The sequence below is a fragment of the Choloepus didactylus genome, chromosome 7 (genome assembly GCF_015220235.1).
Source record: "Choloepus didactylus isolate mChoDid1 chromosome 7, mChoDid1.pri, whole genome shotgun sequence".
In the NCBI taxonomy this organism is placed as follows: Eukaryota; Metazoa; Chordata; class Mammalia; order Pilosa; family Megalonychidae; genus Choloepus; species Choloepus didactylus.
The window spans coordinates 112,786,700-112,808,206 of NC_051313.1; the positions used below are offsets into that span (position 1 = coordinate 112,786,700).

Here is a 21,507-nt window from a genome sequence, read left to right on the forward strand (position 1 = left end):
ACTAAACCCCAGAATTAACACTTTAAAAATACTAAAATGTACAGTGTGCAGTAAAAGATTAAAAGCAAAGAAAGAGGAAATGATAGCCTATCCAAAGGAACTACAAAGAACAATGAAGAGGATCAGACTTTAAATACCAAAGTATTTTAAAAAATGATCTTCAATATGCTCAAGGAGATAAAGGAAAACACAGAGAAAGATCTAAAGAATATAAGGAAAACAATGAATGAACAATATGAGAATCTAAATAAAGAGAAGGAAATTTTAAAAAGGAATTAAATAGAAATCCAAAACACCTGAAATGAAAAATTCCCTAGAGGATTTCAACAACAGATTGAAGCTGCCAAAAGAATCTGTGTCCTCAAAAACAAGACAATTGAAATAACTTGGGCTGTGGAAGAGAAAAAAATGATGAAGGAAAAACAGTGAACAGAGCCCAAGAGACATGTGGGATATCAAGTGCACCAATATATGCGTTACGGGAGTCCCAGAAGAAGAAAGAGAGAAAGGAGCAAGAGGACTACCCAAAGAAATAATGGCAGAAACTTCCTAAATTTAACAAAAGACATGAATATGCACTTTTAAGAAGGCAAACAAACCCCAAACAGGATAACCTCGAAGGGAATCATGCCCAGACACATAGTAGTCAAACTGTCAAATGCCAAGGACAAAGAGAGAGTTCTGAAAGCTACATGAGAAAAGAACATGTTATGTAGAAGGGAGTCCCAATAAGATTAAGTTCTGATTTCTCATCAGAAATCATCAAGGCAAGAAGGTAGTAGGAGGAAATATTTTAAGTGTTGAAAGAAAATTGCCAACCGAGAATTCTATACCTGGTGAGACTGTCTTTCAAAAATGAGGGACACCCTAGCCAACAGTACTCCTGAAAGCCCTAAAGAATACCCTGGGCTCTATCTAAGACTCTATAAAAGTTATACTTATTAAGTTTATTTTTTCAGAAACTTAAAGCCCCTAGATTGTTCCTATGCCAGGTTAGCTCCGAAACCCAGAGTTACCAGTCTCTACCCCATAATGTTGACACCCCTTTATAGAATAAAGAAGTCAGAATGGTGATTGCCCAGAAATCCCAGAAGATTGAGAGAATGATCAACGGAGAGGGAGTGATTGTAACTGAGAAGTTGGGATTTAACAAATGATTATGACTTCTGACTCATTATATGGATATTTCTTTTTAGTATCTAGTGTATTAGAATAGCCAAAAGGAAATGCTTGAAATTGTTGAACTGTAATCCAGTAGCCTTGATCTCTGATGACTGTATAACTCTATAGTCTTCATCTTGTGACCGTGACTGTAAAAACCTTGTGACTGACACTCCTTTATGCACTATGAGTAGATGAGTAATAAACTAAAGACATGAATGAAAAAAGGAGCCATAATTCAAAAAAAAATAAGGGACAGATTAAGTTACTCCCAGATAAAAAAAATAGTTGAGGAATTTCAATAACACAAGACCTACCCTACAAGTAATGTTAAAGGGAGTTCTTCAGACTGAAAGGACACAAGGCAGTGGACCAAAGTGGAATAAAGAAATAAAGACCTCCAGTAAAGGAAACCATAGGGGTACTTACAAATACCAATACTATTGTAATGTATTTTTTGGTATGTAACCCCACTTTTTACTTCTTATGGGTTCAGGTTCTAATGCAAATGCAAAAATACAATGAGAACTTTATAGTTTGGGAAATACACGGTTTAAAGATATAATTTGTAACAAGTATAACAAAAAAGTGGGGGGATGGAGGGGTATAGGGTCAGAGTATGTATATGCCATTGACCTTAAGTTGGTATCACATCAAATGTGACTGTTATAGATGTAGGATGTTCAATTTAGACTCCATGGTACCAAAAAGAAAACATCCCAAAAACAAATATAGAAGGAAATGAAAAGGGACTCAAAATGGTGCACTACAAAAATAGGCATTACCAGAAGAACTGAGGGACAAAAAAAGATATGAGACTTACAAGGACCAAATAGCAAAATGGAGAAGAAAGTCTTGAATATCAATAGTTACTATAAATGGAAATGGATTAAACTCCCCAGTCAAAAGGCAGAGATTGGCAGAATGAATAATGAAGCATGCATCTTTAAGAGACTCACCTTAAATTCAAACACACAAGCAGGTTATAAGTGAAAGGATGGAAAAAATATATACCATGCAAATAGTAAATAAATGAGAGCTGGGGTAGTTATACTAATATAAGATAAGAGAGACTTTAAGTCAAAAATGTTGTGGGGAACAAAAAAGGTCAGTATATACTGATAAAGAGGTCAATTCAACAAGAAAACAAAACAATTACAAATATATACACACTTAATGGCAGAGCCAGAAAGCATATGAAGCAAATATTGACAGAAATAGGCAGTTCTATATTAATACACCAGTGTTAATAATGGGTAGAACATCTAAATATAAAAGCAATAAAGAAACAAGAAGATTTGAATGATACTATAGACCATCTAGATGTAAGACACATCTATAGAACACTTCACCCAAAAGCAGCAAATACACATTCTCTTCTAGAGCACATGATCATTCTCTCAGGTAGACCATATGGTAGATAACAAACAAGTGTCAAGAAATTTTAGAATATTGCAGTCATATAAGGTTATCTTTTCTGACCACAATGGAATGAAGCTGGAAATCAATAAGAGAGGGAGAACTAAAAAATTCACAAATATATGGAAATTAAACAACACAATCTTAAACCACCAACAGGTCAAAAACAAATCACAAGAGAAATTAGGAAACATCTTGGGATGAATGAAAACAAAAAAAAAAAAACAACATGCATAACTTATGGGATGCAGCAAAGGCAGTGCTGAGAGGAAAATTTATAGCTTTAAATGCATACATCAAAAGCAAGAGAAAGCTAAAACTAAAGATCTAACTGAACAACTGAAGAAGCTAGAGAACAATCAGCAAACTTACCTTGAAGTGAGTAGAAGAAAAGAACTAACAAAGATTAAAGCAGAAATAAATGAGGGAGAGAACAAAAAAACAATACAGAAAATAAATAAAACCAAAAGTTGGTTCTTTGTGAAGATTAACAAGATTGACAGACCCTTAGCTAGACTAACAAAGTCAAAAAAAGAAAAGACACAGATAAACAGAATCATTGTCTCCAAATCAGTTATATCAGATATATCAATGAAGTTATAACAGGATATTTGTTTTTCCTGTTCCTTTTTTTAATTTTATCTGGAAATTTTTATTTTTTTGATAAAGTTAATTTAAAAAATAAAGGAAAAAAAAAAACAGAATCAGAAATGAAAGGGGGCTAATCACTATGGATCCCAAAGAAATAAAATAACTCATAAGAGGATACTATGAACAACTGTATGCCAACAAGCGAGACAATTTAGAGGAAATGGACAATTTCCTGGGAACACATGAACAACCTAGATTGACCCAAGAAGAAACAGAAGACCTCAACAAACCAATCACAAGTAAAGAGATCCAATCAGTCATCAAAAATCTGCCTACAAATAAAAAGCAAAGGGCAAGATGGTATATACATAAAATGGAATACTGAGCTGCTACAAGAAGGAATGAAGTTGTGAGGTATGCAACTAGGTGAATGGACTTTGAGGACAGTATGAAAAGAAAAGAAAAACATTATAATCCCCACTAATATGGACTAACTATAATTTGAAACTCTGAGAATTCAATCTGAAAGCATAGGTTACCAGGGGAAGGCTTATTATAGAAGTTCCTAGATTGTAAGCTCTTACAACAGTTACATCTATTCCTGAGTTGTAATGGCTATGTCTAAATTCTGAGATATTGAGCTCTTTGTGTATAACCTGGTCAGCCCCTGGAACTTTGGGTATCTGTGTGACACCTGAGAATCAGAGCCAGAGTATGGCAGCTATGAATGTCAGCATTACCCCATACAGCAAATGCTAGAGTCTGAAAAAGAGATCAGACTTCAATTAGAGATATGAATGAAAAGGACTTGGTTAGGACTAGGGTAAATCAGACTAAAGGATAAAGGATGATATTGATGGTGTTTAGAACTCAACTTCCATGTGAGACCAAAGGAAGTCATGTTTATTAGGTACAAAATCTGTATTTTTTGTAAAAACAAAACAAAACAAAATAAAACTATATTATTTAACTTGTAGGGTCAGTTTATTCGAACAACATGATTATATGGAACACTGAATAGGTAGTGAAATCTGGTTGGTTTGTACAGGTTAGTGTGATGCCCCAATACATCCCAGAGTAATTTAGGCAGAGAACAGAAATATATTTGCAAAGCCCCCATGAGGGGCTGGGGGGAAATGTGGAAATATTAAACTTCCCCATGTGGAATTACTGATATTCTCACAAGTATTGAGGACTACCAATTTAGAAGGCCAAGCCCTTGATCTTGGAGCTTGCCCTTTTGGAAGCTTGTTACTGCAAAGGAGAGGGTAAGCCTACTTATAATTGTGCCTGAGTCACCCCCAGAGAACTTCTTTTGTTGTTCACATGTGGCCTGTCTCTCTCTAAGCCAACTATGCAAGTAAACTCACTACCCTTCCCACTACATGGGACATGACTCCCAGGGGCATAAATCTCCCTGGCAATATGGGACATGACTTATGCGGATGAGCTTGGCCCTGGCATTGTGGGATTGAGAAAGCCCTCTTGGACCAAAAAGGGGAAGAGAAATGAAACAAAATAAAGTTTCAGTGGCTGAGAGGTCCCAAATAGAGTTGATAGGTCATTCTAGAGGTTACTCTTATGTATTATACAGATATCCCTTTTTAGGTTTTAGTGTATTGGAATAGCTAGAAGGAAATACCTGAAACTGTTGAACTGCAACCCAGTAGACTTGATTCTTGAAGACAATAGTATAACTATATACCTTACACTGTGTGATTGTGTGTGAAAACCTTGTGGCTCCCTCTTCCTTTATATCCACTGTACAGACAGTTGAGTAGAAAAAGGAGGACAAAAAGTAAATGAATAATAAAGAGGGGTGGGGAGTATGGGATGTTTTGGGTGTTCTTTTTTACTTTAATTTTTATTCTTATTCTTTTTTGTGTGTGTGGTAATGAAATTGTTCAAAAATTGATTGTGCTGATGAATGCACAACTATATAATGGTACTGTGAACAACTGATTATATACTGTGGATGACTGTATGATTTGTGAATGTATCTCAATAAAATTGAGTTTAAAAAAAAAAAACTACCAACAAAGTAAAGCCCAGGACCAGATGGCTTCACTGGTTAATTTTACCAAACATTCCAAGAAGAATTAACATCAACACTGCTCAGATATTTCAGAAAAATTGAAGAGGAGGAAATACTTCCTAACTCTATAAGGGCTAACATCACACAAATACCAAAGCCAGATGAAGATATCAAAGAAAAAAAAAAAGCTATAGATTGATATCCCACATGAAAATAGATGTAAAAATCCACAATAAAATGCTATCAAACTGAATCCAATGGCACATCAAAAGAATTATATGCCATTATCAAGTAGGCTTTATCCCAAATATTTGCAACATAAGAAAATAAATTAATATAATATACCACATTAATAAACTGAGGGGAAAAAAAACCACATGACCATCTCAACTGACACAGAAGTCATTTGACAAAATCAAGCACCCCTTCTTGAAGAAAAAACACACAATTAGGAATAGAAGGAAACTCCTCAACATGATAAAGTACATATATTAAAAGCCCATCGCTAACTTCATACTCAGTGGTGAAAACTGAAAGCTTTCTCTCTAGATCAGGAACAAGCTAAGCTTGACCACTGCCACCACAGTCATTCAACATTGTACTAGAAGTGCTAGCCAGAGCAATTAGGCAAGAAAAAGAAATAAAAGGTATCCAAATTGTAAAGGAAAAAGTAAATCCATCCCTATTTGAAGATTACATGATCATACATAGAGAAAAACCTGAAAAATCCACATCAAAGCTACTAGAGCTAATAAATGAATTCAGCAAGGTTGTGGGTACAAGAGAGACATGCAAAAATTAGTAGTGTTTCTATACAATAGTATCAAAGACAATACTATTTGAAGAAGAAATCAAGAAAAAAAATCCATTTACCACAGCAAGTAAAATAATCAAACATCCATCAATAAATTTAACCAAGGATGTAAAGGACTTACATGCAGAAATTACAAAACATTGCTAAAAGACATCAAAGAAAATCTAAATAAATGGAAGGGTATTCTGTGTTCATGGATTGGAAAACTAATTATTATTAAGATGTCCAATGTACCCAAAGCGATTTACAGATCCAATGCAATCCCAAGCAAAATTCCAACAGCCTTCTTTGCAGAAACAGAAATGCCAATTGTTCTAGTTTGCTAATGCTGCCAGAATGCAAAACACCAGAGATGAATTAGCTTTTATAAAAGGGGGTTTATTTGGCTACACAGTTACAGTCTTAAGGCCATAGTGTCCAAGGTAACACATCAGCAATTGGGTACCTTCACTGGAGGAGCATTCTTCTTCAAAGTGTCCCCCTTTGCTGTAGCTCCTCTTCAAAATGTCGCTCACAGCTGCACTGAGTTCCTTCTGTTATGTCAGCTCATTTACATGGCTCCACTGATCAACTTAGATCCACGCTGAATGGGCGGAGCAACACCTCCATGGAAATTATCCAGAGTCACCCAGCTGGGTGTGGTACGTTCCAAAGAAACACTCAAAGAATTACAATCTAATCAACACTGATAATGTCTGCCCACACAAGATCACATCAAAGGTAATGGCGTTTAGGGGGACATAATACATTCAAACTGGCACACCAATCATCCAATTTGGAAGGGTAGGAGCCCTGGATAACCAAAACCATCTTGAAAGAGAAAAACAAATTTGGAGGACTCACACTTCCCATTTTAAAACTTATAACAAAATTACAGTAATCAAAATAGCATGATATTGGCATAAGGACAGACATATAGACAATGGAATCAACTAAGAGTTCAGAAATAAACCCTCACATCTATGGTCAACTGATTTTTGACAAGGATACCAAGGCCACCCAATGGGAATATAATAGTCTTTTCAACAAATGGTGCTATGAAAACTGGACATCCATATGCAAAAGAATGAATAGAAACCTTTAGCTCACACCATTTACAAAAATTAACTCAAAATGAATCAAAGACCTGAATGTAAGAACAAAAACTATAAAAGTCCCAGAAGAAAACACAGGGAAGCATCTTCAGAACCTTGTATTAGGCAATGATTTTTAGACTTTATACCAAAAACATGAGTAACATAATAAAAAATAGTTAAATCGGACTTCATCAAAATAAAAACTTTTGTGTATCAAAGGACTTTATCATGAAAGTAAAAAGACAATCTATGGGATGGGAGAAAACATTTGAAAACCATGTACCTAATAAAATTTTAATTTACAGAATGTATAAAGAAATCCTATACAACAATAAAAAGACAAACAACCCAATTAAAACATAGGCGAATGACTTGAATAGACATTTCTTCAAAGAAGACATACAAATGGCCAATAGGCATATGAAAAGATGCTTAACATCATTAGCCATTAGGGAAATGCAAATCAAAACCACAATGAGATACCATTTCACACCCACTAGAATGACTAACATCTAAAAAAAACAAAAAACCAAAAATAACAATACGGAAAGAAACACTCACTCATTGTTGGTGGGCATGTAACATGGTGTAGCCTCTGTGGAAAACAGTTTGGCAGTTCCTCAAAAGTTAACTAAACAGTTACTATATGATCTGACAATTTCACGTCTAGGTATATTCCCATAAGAATTGTAAGCTGGGACTAGAACAGATATTACACACCAATATTCATAGCAGTACTATTCACAATTGACAAAAGCTGGACACAACCCAACTGATGAAAGAATAAACAAAATGTGGTATATACACACAATGGAATATTATTAAGTTGTAAACAGGAATGAAGTTCTGATACATGTGACAACATGGATGAATCTTGAAGACATCATACTGAGTGTGAGAAACAAGACACAAAAGGACACAAACTATATTATCTCACTAATATGAAATAATTAGAATAAGCAAATTCATAGAATCAGAAACTAAAATACGGGTTACCAGAGACCAGGGTGGGAGAGGGAATGGAGAGTTAATGCTTAATTGGTACAGAGTTTCTGTTTGGGTTGATGGATATTTTTAGTAATAGATGGTGGGGGTGGTAGCACTTTGTGAATGTAATCAACATCACTGAATTATTTTTTGAAAGTGCTTAAAAGGGGATATTTTAGATTTTATATATGTTACTAAAAACATTTTTTTAAATTACCAAAGGACTGTACAACATAGTGAATCCTAATGTAAACTATGGATTATAGGTAATTGTATATTTATAATAACATGATTTCATCAATTGTAACAAAGTACCACACTTTTTAATGCAAAGTGTTAATAACAGGGAAAGCTGTGTTTTTGATGGGCTGTTTAGGAGAACTCTGTGTTTTCTCCATGATTTTTTTATAAACCAACAACTTCTTTAAGAAAAAAAATTGTCAAAATAAAAAAAAAATTATATGGATTAACTGACCAGCAAATGGGACCCAGATGAGGAGCAAATAAGCAAGCTGAAAAGCCAAAGGAAAAGATTAGAAGACAAAATTTTTAAAGGGAAATGAAAATTAGATTCAGTGGGGAGAGAACAAATTGAACATGGTGGGTAAGGGATAATCAAAGGCAAAGGAGAGGAAATTTTCCCAGGAATGAAGAAAGATAAAAGTCTTTGTGTTTAAATAACTCAGCAAGAATAGAACAAGCTAAATGTAAAAGGACCCTTTTTACTTTGAAATTTTAGAACTTCAAGGGTAAAGAAAAAATCTTAAAAAGTCCTAGGAGAATAAAGCAGGTCACCGAATAAAGGAAAAGAATCGGATTAGCATCAGATTTTTCAACAATAAAGAATACTTGACGATTGAGCAGTATCTTCCAAGACCCAATATTTCTCATTTATGTCCAATCTGGAATCCTAGTCAAACTAGAACTAAGTGGGAGGCTCAAATAAAGCTATTTTCAGACATGCTAGTATTCAGGAAGTCCACCAATGCATACACTCTCTCTAGAAGAATTGCTTGAGAAATTTTTTTCAGCAAAAGAAATAATGAATCTAAGAAAGAAGATGTGGAATTGACAAAACCATGGTGATCAAAGAAACTAGCAATACTTAGACTATAGTCTGAATACTTGTTGATTCATAATGTTGAAAGATGTTAACTGTAATATGGAACTAAACATTATCTCAATGTGGGACATATATAGTAAGAAGAACAGAGATGAGTCAAGGGGAAGAATCCTGAGGTTCTTGACTGGTTTAGGACATAGATACTATTAAATCTATATTTTGATAGAGAAAAATAAGTTGAAATGTGATTCTAACTCTACATTTATGTATTTGAATCATTTACAAAGGAATTCTATTCATGTATTTCTTGGATAATTTTTAAAACTTTTTAAAATAATGAAGCATATGGCAGTATACAGGAAGAAGTTACTCAGACCACTGTGCTGGTGGGAGTAACTAAAAAAGCGTATTAATAGTGGACACAATCCTTATCTCTTGAACAGAATCAAAACTGTTTGGAATGAAATAAATTAGAAAACCACGAGCTACATATACATAAAAAGGCCTTGAGACTTACCTTTGACAGGGATAAAAGTACCAACTACCCCTTGGCTTAAATAAAACTTACTCTAGTCAACATCTTTCTTTGCTTGTCTACTGGAAGTTAAAATTCAGAATTCCAAGAAGCACCCAATTTCCCAATTCCCTTCCCTGGCTCATAGGGAACGAAGTGTTAATTTTTTTCACAGGTTTACATGTGTGATTTCTTCCCATGGAAACATACCTTGATAAACAGTGAGGTCATTCTCTCAGAGCTATTATAATACCTTGACACACTGTGAATCATTCTGATGGCATTAATCAAATTTTGTATTCCATGTGCCATGGAAACCTAAAATTGAAATATATTAAGTGAATCATATTATATGTTTATGTTTTAATAACCCATATTCTACTCTACTCATCCATATTCAAAACTCTAAAATCAAATTTTACTAAATGCAAGGTGGTATCCTAGATTGGATGCTGGAACAGAAAAAAAAGATACTCTTTTTGACAAACGTACCAAGGCAATGCAACATGTTAACAGTAGGAGAAACTAGGTGAAGAGAATACTGTACTATTGTTACCATCAGAAAACACAGTCTTAAGTAGTTAGGCCTGCCTGACCCTGCATCAGAGAAACAAGTCTCTTTGCTTTGGTGAGAAAGTGAGTCTTATTACAGGTGCACATGTAAGGGACTAGAGAAGATATTTTCCAAGACCAGATCGAAGTGAGAAAGGTGATTTGAGCTTTTGTAGTGCAGAAATGGCCAGAGTACAGAAGAAAGCAGAAGAAAAAGAAGGAGAGAAAGCATAGAAGAGGAAAACTCATTTGGTCAGCATATCCTGTTATTCTGTAGGCCCTTTTTTGGTTGACCACTCAGGCTTTTGATCGTGTCCTTCAAAAGGAGGAAGGTGCTGATGTTAGCCCGTATGGTGTTTCATCCCTGCAGGCAGAGAAAGGGAGAACCTTATTACTGTAACAGAAAAGGAACAGTGAGTAAACTTTTGGGATTAGGTCCCAGCAAGCTATTCTAAAAGCCTTGACACACTGTGAATCATTCTGATGGTATTAATCAAATTTTGTATCCCATGTGCCATGGCTTGAAATGACTCAAGGCTGCTTGAGTGAAGTGATATAATAAACATTTTTCTAGCTATTGAAGACTATACCAAGCATTTTCCAACTAAAGGATTATATTGAGTATTTTTCCTAACTCTTAATCACACTAAGAGTACCAAAGGAAAAAAAAAATTCAGCTATCACTATTAGTACAACTTTTCTGTAAATCTAACTTAAAAGTTTATTTAAAAATAAAATTTTAGAGGTAAAAGGAATTTTAATGGTTCAACCTGCTTTTTTTTTAAGATGAAGAAAATGACACCTTGAGAGGTAAAGTGACTTATTTAGGATCAGAAAGCTTGTTAAAAACCAAGATGAGTCTAGAACTCATGGTCACTTATTCAATTCAATTCACCTTTCAGCAAATCCACTAGGTTCTGAGGATATTGGGAGAAATCCAAAGATGAGAAACCAGATAGGGAGGGAGGAGTTCCTGGCACAGCAGAAGAGACACACACAAACAAGTAAAACAAGAACAGCAAAGAGCAAGTTCAACAAAGACAGGACACAATAGCTAACAGATTCAATGCTTACTATGTTCCAGGCCTATGCTAAGAGCTTCACATTATTACCTTAATTTATGCCAATGTTCATTTAAGGTAGGTTTGATTTCACAAACTCTAAAACAGCATTGATTGTAAGACTGCACCATTATGTTATGAGCCTCAGAGAAAAGAAACAAAAAAAACAAAACGCCAAGATGAGGAGTCTAAGAAACTCCCACATAAAACAACTGGCTACATCTCTGTAAAGATAAGCATGAAATAAATCAGGTGTTGAGAAAAGGATAGAAACAAAATTTATGTATGAATACCGTTACCATGGAAGGGAAGGAAAACAAAGTTCCCTGAGAACCTGTACCACAAGCTGGTGCTCACTGCAGTCTCGAGTCACACAAGGAGTATCAAAGGAAAAAGAAATCTCAAGGAGAGTATTAATAGCGTAAGATGGTGTCAAGTCAGGTCAAGTGATTCACCGAACTGGACCACTCGTAAGGTACATCCTGAGCACACAGATGTTAATATGTGTGACTCAAAATCTATAAAATACAGTATTCTTATCATTCCCATTTGGCAAATGAGAAAACAGAGGCGTAGAAAAGTTAAGCACCGTGCCCAAGGTCCCACAGCTGTAACTCGTGTAGCTGAGATTCGAGACCCTGCTTGTAATCACAATGCAAATCGCTATGGAAGGGCAGATGAGGTCAAGGCCATCCCTTCCCTCAAGGAGTTTGTTCTTCAACTGGCAGGACAAGATAAAATACATAAAAAGATTTTAAAAATAGTGATGGAATAAATAAGACCAGGAAGAACAATTACTGGTTAGTGTATTGTATGTCCTAGGTGTGAGCTATAACCATGAAGTAATTAAATCAATTTTTATGTGCCTTATTGACAAAATTACAGTTAAACCTTGTATGTAAGAATTCACATTATATGTTATCTGTAGGTCAAAAAGACCCTCACAAAAATATGACTAGAAGGAATCCCTTCCACCTTCCATAAGGCAAAAATGCAAAGGACCCCTAACTCCACTGAAGAGGGCTGAGATGGACTCAAATGGGTCCACCAGGAAAATGTCCTTAATCTGAATTTTAAACACCAATATTTATAAAGTGTTCAAACATTCATATGTAGATGTGCCTAAAGCATAATACCAGGTTTATTACAATGAAATATTGTATATAAAATTCATTAAATTTATCAACTAGAAAATTCTTCTGTACTTTTCCCACCCAAATGACAGTTAAAAACTAAACTGTAATTGCTGGTTGCTATCAATGAAAACAATGAAAATGAGAAAAGAAAAATTGTCGAAATGACAGAAATAGTGGATGTATAAGTGGCAAGCAATTATATGACTCAACACCATTAGTACTTCTCTAATTTCAAGAAGTAATGTTTGAAACAGTCCTACATCAGAAAACGTAAAAATCTCAAAAACAACAAGAACAAAAAATAATAATGCACATCTGTGAAAAGAGTGATTTTTGTATCAATTTTTTTAATCACTAGAATGAAAAGACCAGAACTAAAAGATCTGAAAATTGTATGAATTTAAATAAGTCTTTTGAATCAAGAAGTTGAAATTAGTATACCTTAAAATTTAGAGGTCTTGCTAACAATAAAAAGCATTGTCTCTTTCTTCCTAGATTACTTTTTCTAATGAAAAAACTTTAAATATATAGAAAAGTACATAGAATAGTATAATGACCACCTATACCTATCACTAAATTTGATGCATAACATTTTGCTGTATTCACTTTATCTATTATTATTTACATTAAGAGCTTCTTGCAGGTAGTCCTTCTAGAGTAGGCTTTAGGTATATGTGTATTTAACATTTATATCTTCAATTCTTGTGAGTAACCCCAAATGCTTGTGACATGTGACAATTTTTCCTAGAAACAAATTTTAATTAAATTTTGTAAAGCTAGGGATTCAAGTCAGTGACTTAATGAGTGAACCAAGAAATAGCCTTTCATCTTTATCACTACATAAATCGGGTTTTCCTTACTCATGGTTATATACATAGAAACAGCTAGGTAGTGATTTAAAACTTTCTTGTGTGAAACAAGTAAAAAAAGCTGCAGGTCCCTCAAAGAGATCCAGATGATGGTACTAGAAGTAGAAGTAAACAGAGAATGAAGTTTAAGAAAGTTATAATTCTTTGAAAAAAAAATCAACAACAATAATACAAGTTTTAGATATGTTAAAGTCTGCCACCTTTTTATGGAATCATAAAAAAAGTTCTGGCTCTGATAAGTCTCCTTACCCCCCTCTCATGATACTTACTGATGTACAATGGATTCCACATGGCACCACCTGCCCAGGACTCTCACCCCCACATCCTCCCCTCCCACTCGCATTAAACTCCTTGGCTACTAGTGCCTCTTGAGATGGGTATGAACAGCCCCTACCCCTCCCTCTTCCTCAAATCTAAGTTACGTAGGACATAGGCTCTTCCTTTTTCCCAGTCTCTAGAATGGAACCAGCATTTATGCTGTCCCAAGAAGGTGGGTCAACCAAGCCATGCTGCCACCTCTATGAACAATATGACTATCTCTTCAAAAATCAGAAGGTATTATACATTAATATAACTTATTTTGAAAGCATTTTAATTTAGAGAATGCCTTGAAGAACAAGCATGGTGTAGTGGGAAAAAAATGCAACCCATAATGCCAGAGAAATCTGGGTTCAAATCAGCCTCATCACGTATAGTTGTAGAAATGCTCAGCTCAATTACCTAACCTTTAAAATGAGGACTGTTGAGCACATAGAATGAAAACACATCTAAAACATGTAGCATGATGCCTAGAACAAAAGGCCATGGGTTCTCAAAACCTGTGGACCTCATTAAAATTGCAGCTCTCTGGGCAGCTCGCCAGCCTAAAAGTAATTCACAGAAGAGACAAACCACCAAGATCAGGAAACAGCACACAGGGTCTCAATGACTGCTGTTTCCTTGACTTCCCCTTTTTATCTGAAAAAAAGATAGATGGTCTTCTTTAATTTTCATGTTTCATATGCCAGAGACTTGAGTGAATTGTATGAATTAAAAATACAAACTTTAGAAAAATAAAAGTAAATGGTAGTATTAATATATATTTTTAAAGGCACTCAGGAGAAATATTATGAGAAAATTAAAAAGAGCAGTAAGCTAGAAACTAGAAGATGGGATCTGTCCTGCATCACTTATTAGCAGAGTGACTCTGGCGAAGTCACCAAGCCGTGATGAATTTTGATTTCCTAATCTGTAAACCGGGAAATATCTACCATGTGGCCTCTTACATGGCCCCCATGATCCTCACCTTCATGGTACCCACACCTCTATATAATCTCCTCCCCCTGAGTGTGGGCTGGACTGACAGACTTGCTTCTAATGAACAGAAATGATGGGGTGTCACTTCCAAGATTAGGTTACAAAATATTGGGGCTTCAGATTTGGGAGTTCTCTCTCACTCTGTCTTGGATCCTTAGCCCTCAGGGAAGCAAGCTGCCCTGTGGAAAGGACCAGGTGGCCAGGGACTGAGCCCTGCCAACAACCATGAATGAGCTTGGAAGCGAATCCTTTCCCAGCAGACTTCCCCTTCAGATGAGACCATAGCCCCAGCTGACATCTCAATGCAACCTCATGAGGGACCCTGAAGCAGAGACACCAGCTGAGCCATGCTTGGATTCCTGGCCCACAGAAACTCTGATATAATAGATGCTTATTGTTTAAACCCTTAATTCTGGGGTAATTTGCTATGCAGCAATAGATAACTAATACATTTGATTTGCCTAATTCACAAATGAGGTCATACTTATGATAATGCTATTATCCAAATGTAGGTTAAAATGTTAAATATTGCTTCTATTTCAATGCAGAAAAATAATTGGAAAACATTTTTAAATAATGTTTTTGCAATATGCTTTTTCCAATACAGATAAACTAAAAGTTATCTTAAATGCATCGATTATACAAATTAATCTTTTAAAATGCACTTTAAAAAGCATACTTACTAGGTCATAGTTATAGAGAGGCTGACATACTTTTTCCAGGGTGTACAAATATCTGACATTATCTTTTGATTCATTTGCTGTATCAGTGATTCTTGCATCCAAATCACGCCAACTCTAAGAAAAAGTATACAAGAATTCTCTGAAACATCCAAACATATCACTGTGCTTAAGTTTATTCAAGAAATTCCAATTGTCTTCACTCCTGTCTCTAAGCTTCATCTGGACTTCTCCAGGTTGGTTATTTATGACATATTACATTACTCTGGGTCTTCAAGAATAGGTCAAGTTATTAAAGCAGAACATTATTCCAAAATATTCCTATCAGTAAAGTGAACTCAATCTGAAATCAACACTTTTCCTGTGTTAATGGTTTGAAAAAATCTATGATGGTTTGAAGCTATAGGTACCCCAGAAAAGATCATTCCATTCCTGTGGGTATAGAGCTACTGTGTGTGGGATCATTTGATTAGGATAATTCAGCTGAAGTGTGTCCCAGGTGGTTTTAATCCTCTTACTGGAGTCCTTTATAAGAGGATAAAAGAGAAACACACAGAAGCTCAGAGAGGAAGCCACTGGAGCCAGATGTTGGAAGCGACTAAACCCAGAAGAGAAGGGAGAGACCAGCAGCCGCACCATATGCCTTCCCATATGTGCTGGTTTGCTTCTGTTATGTACCCCATAAAAGACCATGTTCTTTTAATCCATTCTTGTGGGGGCAGACCTATCATGGGTGGGATCTTCTGATTAGGTTGTTTCCATAGAAATGCGACCCACCCAATTATTTTGATTAGATTATTTCCACTGAGATGTGACCCTGCTCATTCAAGGTGGGTCTTAATTAGTTTACTGGAGTCCTTAAGAGGGCTCAGGGACAGAGAGAGAGAGCTCAGAGCTGACACAGTCCCTAGCACTTGGAGATGCAGACAGAAAGACGTTTGGTGATGCTAAGCCAAGAGATGAAGCCCAGAGTTTGCCCTGGAGAAGCTAAGTGAGAACACACAGACGCTTACAGAGAAAGCCACTGGAATCAGAAGTTGAAAGCAATGCAACCTGGGAGCAAAGGACCAGCAGATGCCAGCCACATGCCTTCCCAGCTGACAGAGGTGTTTCAGATGCCATCGGCCTTTCTTCAGTGAAGGTATCCTCTTGTTGATGCCTTAGTGTGGACATTTTTATAACCTTAGAACTGTAAATTTGTAACCTAATACATCCCCTTTATAAAAGCCAATCCATTTCTAGTATATTGCATTTGTCAGCTTTTAGGAAACCAGAACACCATGTGACAGAAGAGCTGAGAATGCTGGCAGCCAGTCTTCAGAGTCCAGGTATCCTCCTGTTGATGCCTTGATTGGGACATATTCACAGCCTCAGAATTGTAAACTTGTAAGTTAATAAATCCCATTGTAAAAGCCAACCCACTTCTGATATATTGCATTTTGTCAGCTTTAGTGAACTAAAACAATACTTGTCTCCCTGTAACCTCCCTTTACTTGGTGTACTTTTGCTTAATGGAACCCCTTGAGAACACACAGCAGTCCTTCAAATATCTGAAGACAGTTACCACATCAACCACTAGGTCTTTTATTCAAAGATAAACACACCTTGTGCCTTTAATCATAATACAAGACATGGTCATACAACTATACAGCTAGGTCTGATAGTCATAACTCTCTAAGATATAGTATGGGGAAAAGGCAGTTGAAGAATATTGTGGTATGACACTGTTTATGTAATAAGAACAATTTGAGGAGCAAAATAAATAATGATAATATTGGATTATAACTCAAAGCATAAAATAAATGTCCCTGAATCTATACCTATATAAATAAATGACTGGATAAATAACTTTGTAAAGGGGGGAGAAGGAATGATTCTTTCCTACAGAAGAATTCTAATTAATAAATGCAGAAAGAATGTGGTAAACAGAAAATAACCACTAGAACACCACAGTAATAATTTCTGCAGGCAAGATCCACCAATGTATGCTCAAGGGTAAAAGTTTAAGGAGAAGCAGGATATTCGCATAGTTTTAAAGTATCTGCCCCCAAATATTTACTAAGTAAAAGGGGAAAAATAGTAACTTTACATTGGAGAAACCTGGCAGACATCACCTTAACCAAATGATCAAGGTTAAATCACCAATAAGAAGACACATCAACAGGTACCCCCAAATGATGACAAAAGCAAGTCACCTCTGAGACATCCTTGCCCAAAATGCAAGACCTCAATCTGACTGTGAGAAACCATCAGACAAACCCAAATTGAGGGACTTTCTACAAAATAACTGATGATTACTATTCAAAAGTATCAAGGGTATGAAAGACGAGAATAGACTAAAGAACTGTCATAGATTGGAGGAGACTAAGGAAACAAGACAATTAACTGTAAGGTGGGATCCTGGATTGGCTCCTGTAATAGAAAAAGAATAGTAGTGGAAAAACTGAGGAAATCTGAATTAAGTCTGTAGTATAGTTAATAGTATTGTGCCAGTGTTAATTCCATAGTTTTGATCACTGTACTATGGTAATATAAGACATCAACTTTAGGGGAAACTGCGTGAAAAACATATGGAAACTCTGTATGCTATCGCTGCAACTCTTCTGTAAATTTAAGTGATGACAGATTAAGAAAAAAATTTACAATATATAGTCAGGGTCTATAAAAGGTGTGGGATGTTACCCAATTTACAAGCTAATAAGTTAGTTTTTTACTGTTCCATGCATATTAGCAGAAGGCGTGAGACTCCAGGTCAGAAACAAGGACTTCATAACTCACAGCCCAGCAAGGAGCATGGGCCCTCTGTTTCATCGGTTCCTCCATAACCCCCAAATCCCACAGGGACAATGCAGGTAGGCCAAGAAGGTTGCTGCACATGCAACTGGCTGCAATGACACAGAGAAACACCGAGTTTGGGGAGTTATCACTTTTCTAGTAAGTGGTGACCAAGCTGGCTCTTTGTGGGGAGACATTACCTTATTCCACAAGGTTGCTCGCTGCAAACAAAACTCTGGAAAATGGGTCAAGAGTGGTCAGGACCTTGCATTCTTGTCATATCCAACAAGAACATGCAGAGATGCTCAAGACCATGGTGAGTGCCTCTCCCAACATATAGATAACAAGTGACTAATAACCCTAATATATAAAGAACTCCTACAAATCAGTATAAAAATCTAAACATTTTTAAATAGAAAAAAGTTATACTATAAACAAACAATTCTCAGAAGAAATGCAAATAGCCAATAAAATTATAAAAGATATACAACCACACTATTAATAAGGAAAAGGTAAACTAAAACAAGCTATTTTCCACATGTCACATAGGCAAAAAAAAAAAAAAAAAGACAATACGTATTGAGAAAGTTGTAGGGTATCCACCCTAGGGAAATATTTGCATGTGTGCATATAGAAAATTTAACTGCAGCAATGTTTGTGAGCACACAGAAAGGGAACAATTTGACTGTCTATAAACAGGGAAATGATTAGATAAAACCCAGTATATCAACATTTTGAAAAACTAGCACAGCTAGGTCTGATAGTCATGACTCTCTAAGATATACTATTGTGGGAAAAGGAAGTTGAAAAATATTGTGATTTGACACACTTTATGTAATAGAAGAAATTAGAAACACAAAACTGTGCAATTTTATATGTACTTAGAATACTTGTATATAAATGCCACAGAAGTCTGAAAGAAACATCAAATAGAAATCTGTGATTTTATCTCTCTATGCTCATTATTGATGGATAAAAGTTGGGGGGTTGATTAAGAGAGTAGTGTTATATCTGTATGCTTAAATTCTTTACCAAAAAATATATTTGTGTGCAAAAATGAATAAATCTAGGTTTATATTTTTAAAGGAACAATAAAGAAAAATGAAAGGATCTAAAAAGAACCAAGCCAAATTCTTAACAAAGAGGAACTCTAGAAAGAGAGGTGAAATAGAGGGGGTGAGATAGATGATGGTAGAACATTCTTGCTTTTGACTTTCTATGAAGTTATTCACTTCAATGAACTTGTCTTGAATTACAATTTCAAAAATAATTTAAAAATTCAAAATCACTTTTCTTGTAATCACCCCATGGTAGTATTATCAAAATTAGAGTGTGAAGTACTGAGAAATAAATCTTCATTACTATACTTCCTTTTCCTCTTCTGGATATAGTTTTTGCATATAAAAAAAGCCTTACTCAAAGTTTGACTTCTAAATGCAAGATTCCTGTATATTATGCCAAGAAGCAATTCAATAAGGGTAATTTTAAACTCTATTCTAGTTTGTTGCTTTGAAGCACACCAAAGTTTAAAATATAGAGCCTTTTACCTTTAACAGTTTGGAGTGGGCAACATTTAGCACATTTATGACAGCTTTACAACTTGTCCCTTTAATCTGTTCAATAATATAATTGAATTTGGTTGACATGCGTTTCCAGTGTTCCAATTCAGTGAGTGGACCCGAATCATCAGCTTCTTTTCTCATCTGCTCACTCTCAATAAGCACCTGCAATCAAACAAAGTTACCGAATATCAAAATGTTATATTCTTCATCATCAAAAATTTCATTATTTTCAACTTTCCAAAGGAAGCTAAAAGTATAAATAATATTCAACAGTGAAATATTAAAACCTCTTAGCAAAATAAGATGACAAATAATGTCTACCAAAAAACCACATACGGCAAACATCATAGCTAAAGGTGAAATCTTAGAAAATATCACTTTAAAACCAAGGACAAGACAAGTTTGCCCACTATGACCATTTCTATTCAACATGGTAATGGAGCTTCCAGAACAAGACAAGTAAGGTAAATAAAAGGAATAAGGATTGAAAACAAAAAATCAAAAATGGCATAATTACAGATGATATGATCATCTGCATTTTTAAAATCCAAGAATATCTAAAGACAATTTTTTACAATTAATAAAAATAAACAAATCATCAACCTTACTGGAATTACACATAAAAATCAACATTTCTTTACAACTCATTTAATGATCTTAAAATATAATTTCTGAAAAGATACCATTTTCAATAGCAAATAATGATAACAATAAGGAATAATGATAATGTTAAACCTAGACATTAATCTAACAAAAAATGTACAAGACTTTTATGGGGAAAATTATAAAACTTACCTTAAGCACATAAAAGAAAACCAAAAAAATGGAGCAATATAACATGTTCATAGGTGGAAAAATTCAATAATATAAAGACGGAAATTTTCTCTAAATTAATTTATACATTCAATGAAATTCCAATCAAAATCTCAACAGGATTTGTCATGGTACTTGACAAGTTGGTCTTAAATCAATTTGGAATAACGATAACCAAAATAATCAATACAATTTTGAAGAAAAACCAGAGAAGAGACTTGCCACACCAAATACTGACTTAGTAAAAAGCTATAGAAATTAAAACAGTGTGGCATGAGTACAAAAGTAAATAAGAACAATGGGAAAGAAAAAGGACTCTAGAAACTTGGTATAGAACTTGATATAGAACAGAAGTGACATTACAAATTTGTGAGGAAAAATGGACTATTAAATAAACAGTTCTGAGACAATTAGCTAACAATACGGAAAAAGACAAAATTACATTTTACTTTACATCATACACACAAAAATAATTCCAGATAGATTAAAAACCTTAATATGAACAACAAAATGGTAAAGCTTCTAAAAGGAAACATAGGAGATGGGGGTAAAACTATAAAGAAAAGCTTGGAATTGGATATCATAATTGTCAAGATAATATAATAGTTTAAAACAGGGAGAAGAAAAGGGAGTTAAAATTGGGAAGAGGAGTGCTGGGGGATTGTAAGGTGCTGTTAATGTTCTATTTCATAACTGGTATAGAGGTTACACAGGTGTCCAGTTTACAACAATTTGTTTCTTTCATTGTATGCATTTGGTATATTTCACAATTTCAAAAAAAGAAATTAATTTTTTTTTAATTAGGAGAATATCTTCATAATACTGGCATAGAAAAGGGTTTCCTAAACAGAAATAAAAAGTACAAAGAACCTGGTCACTGGAGGCATACAAATTGAGGCTGGATTACCACTTGTGACTAATCCATTTAACTCCATTAAATTTTTAAATTTCCACATGACTAAAGACACTGTACCAAATGAAAAGACACGGCACAATGGGGACCAACAAAGTATTAACATGTGGAAAAGATTATTTCAACTCTGAAAATTCAGTAAGATATTAACAAGTAATCCAAAAGAAAACAGGGCACAGAAAGCCCACAT

The 21,507-nt window shown here is 35.0% G+C and overlaps 1 protein-coding gene across 2 annotated transcripts in view; it reads right to left on the minus strand.

Annotated features, from left to right (window-relative positions):
* The window catches only part of DNAH8 (dynein axonemal heavy chain 8), a 323,187-nt gene that overhangs the window by 288,024 nt on the left and 13,656 nt on the right, over positions 1-21,507 (minus strand). For both annotated transcript variants that reach the window (XM_037842901.1, XM_037842900.1), the window contains exons 7-9: positions 19,577-19,753; positions 15,258-15,371; positions 9,871-9,978 (exon numbers count right to left, since the gene is read on the minus strand). In XM_037842901.1, coding sequence (XP_037698829.1) covers positions 9,871-9,978; positions 15,258-15,371; positions 19,577-19,753 — 399 coding nt within the window. The remainder of the gene's footprint in view (positions 1-9,870; positions 9,979-15,257; positions 15,372-19,576; positions 19,754-21,507) is intronic.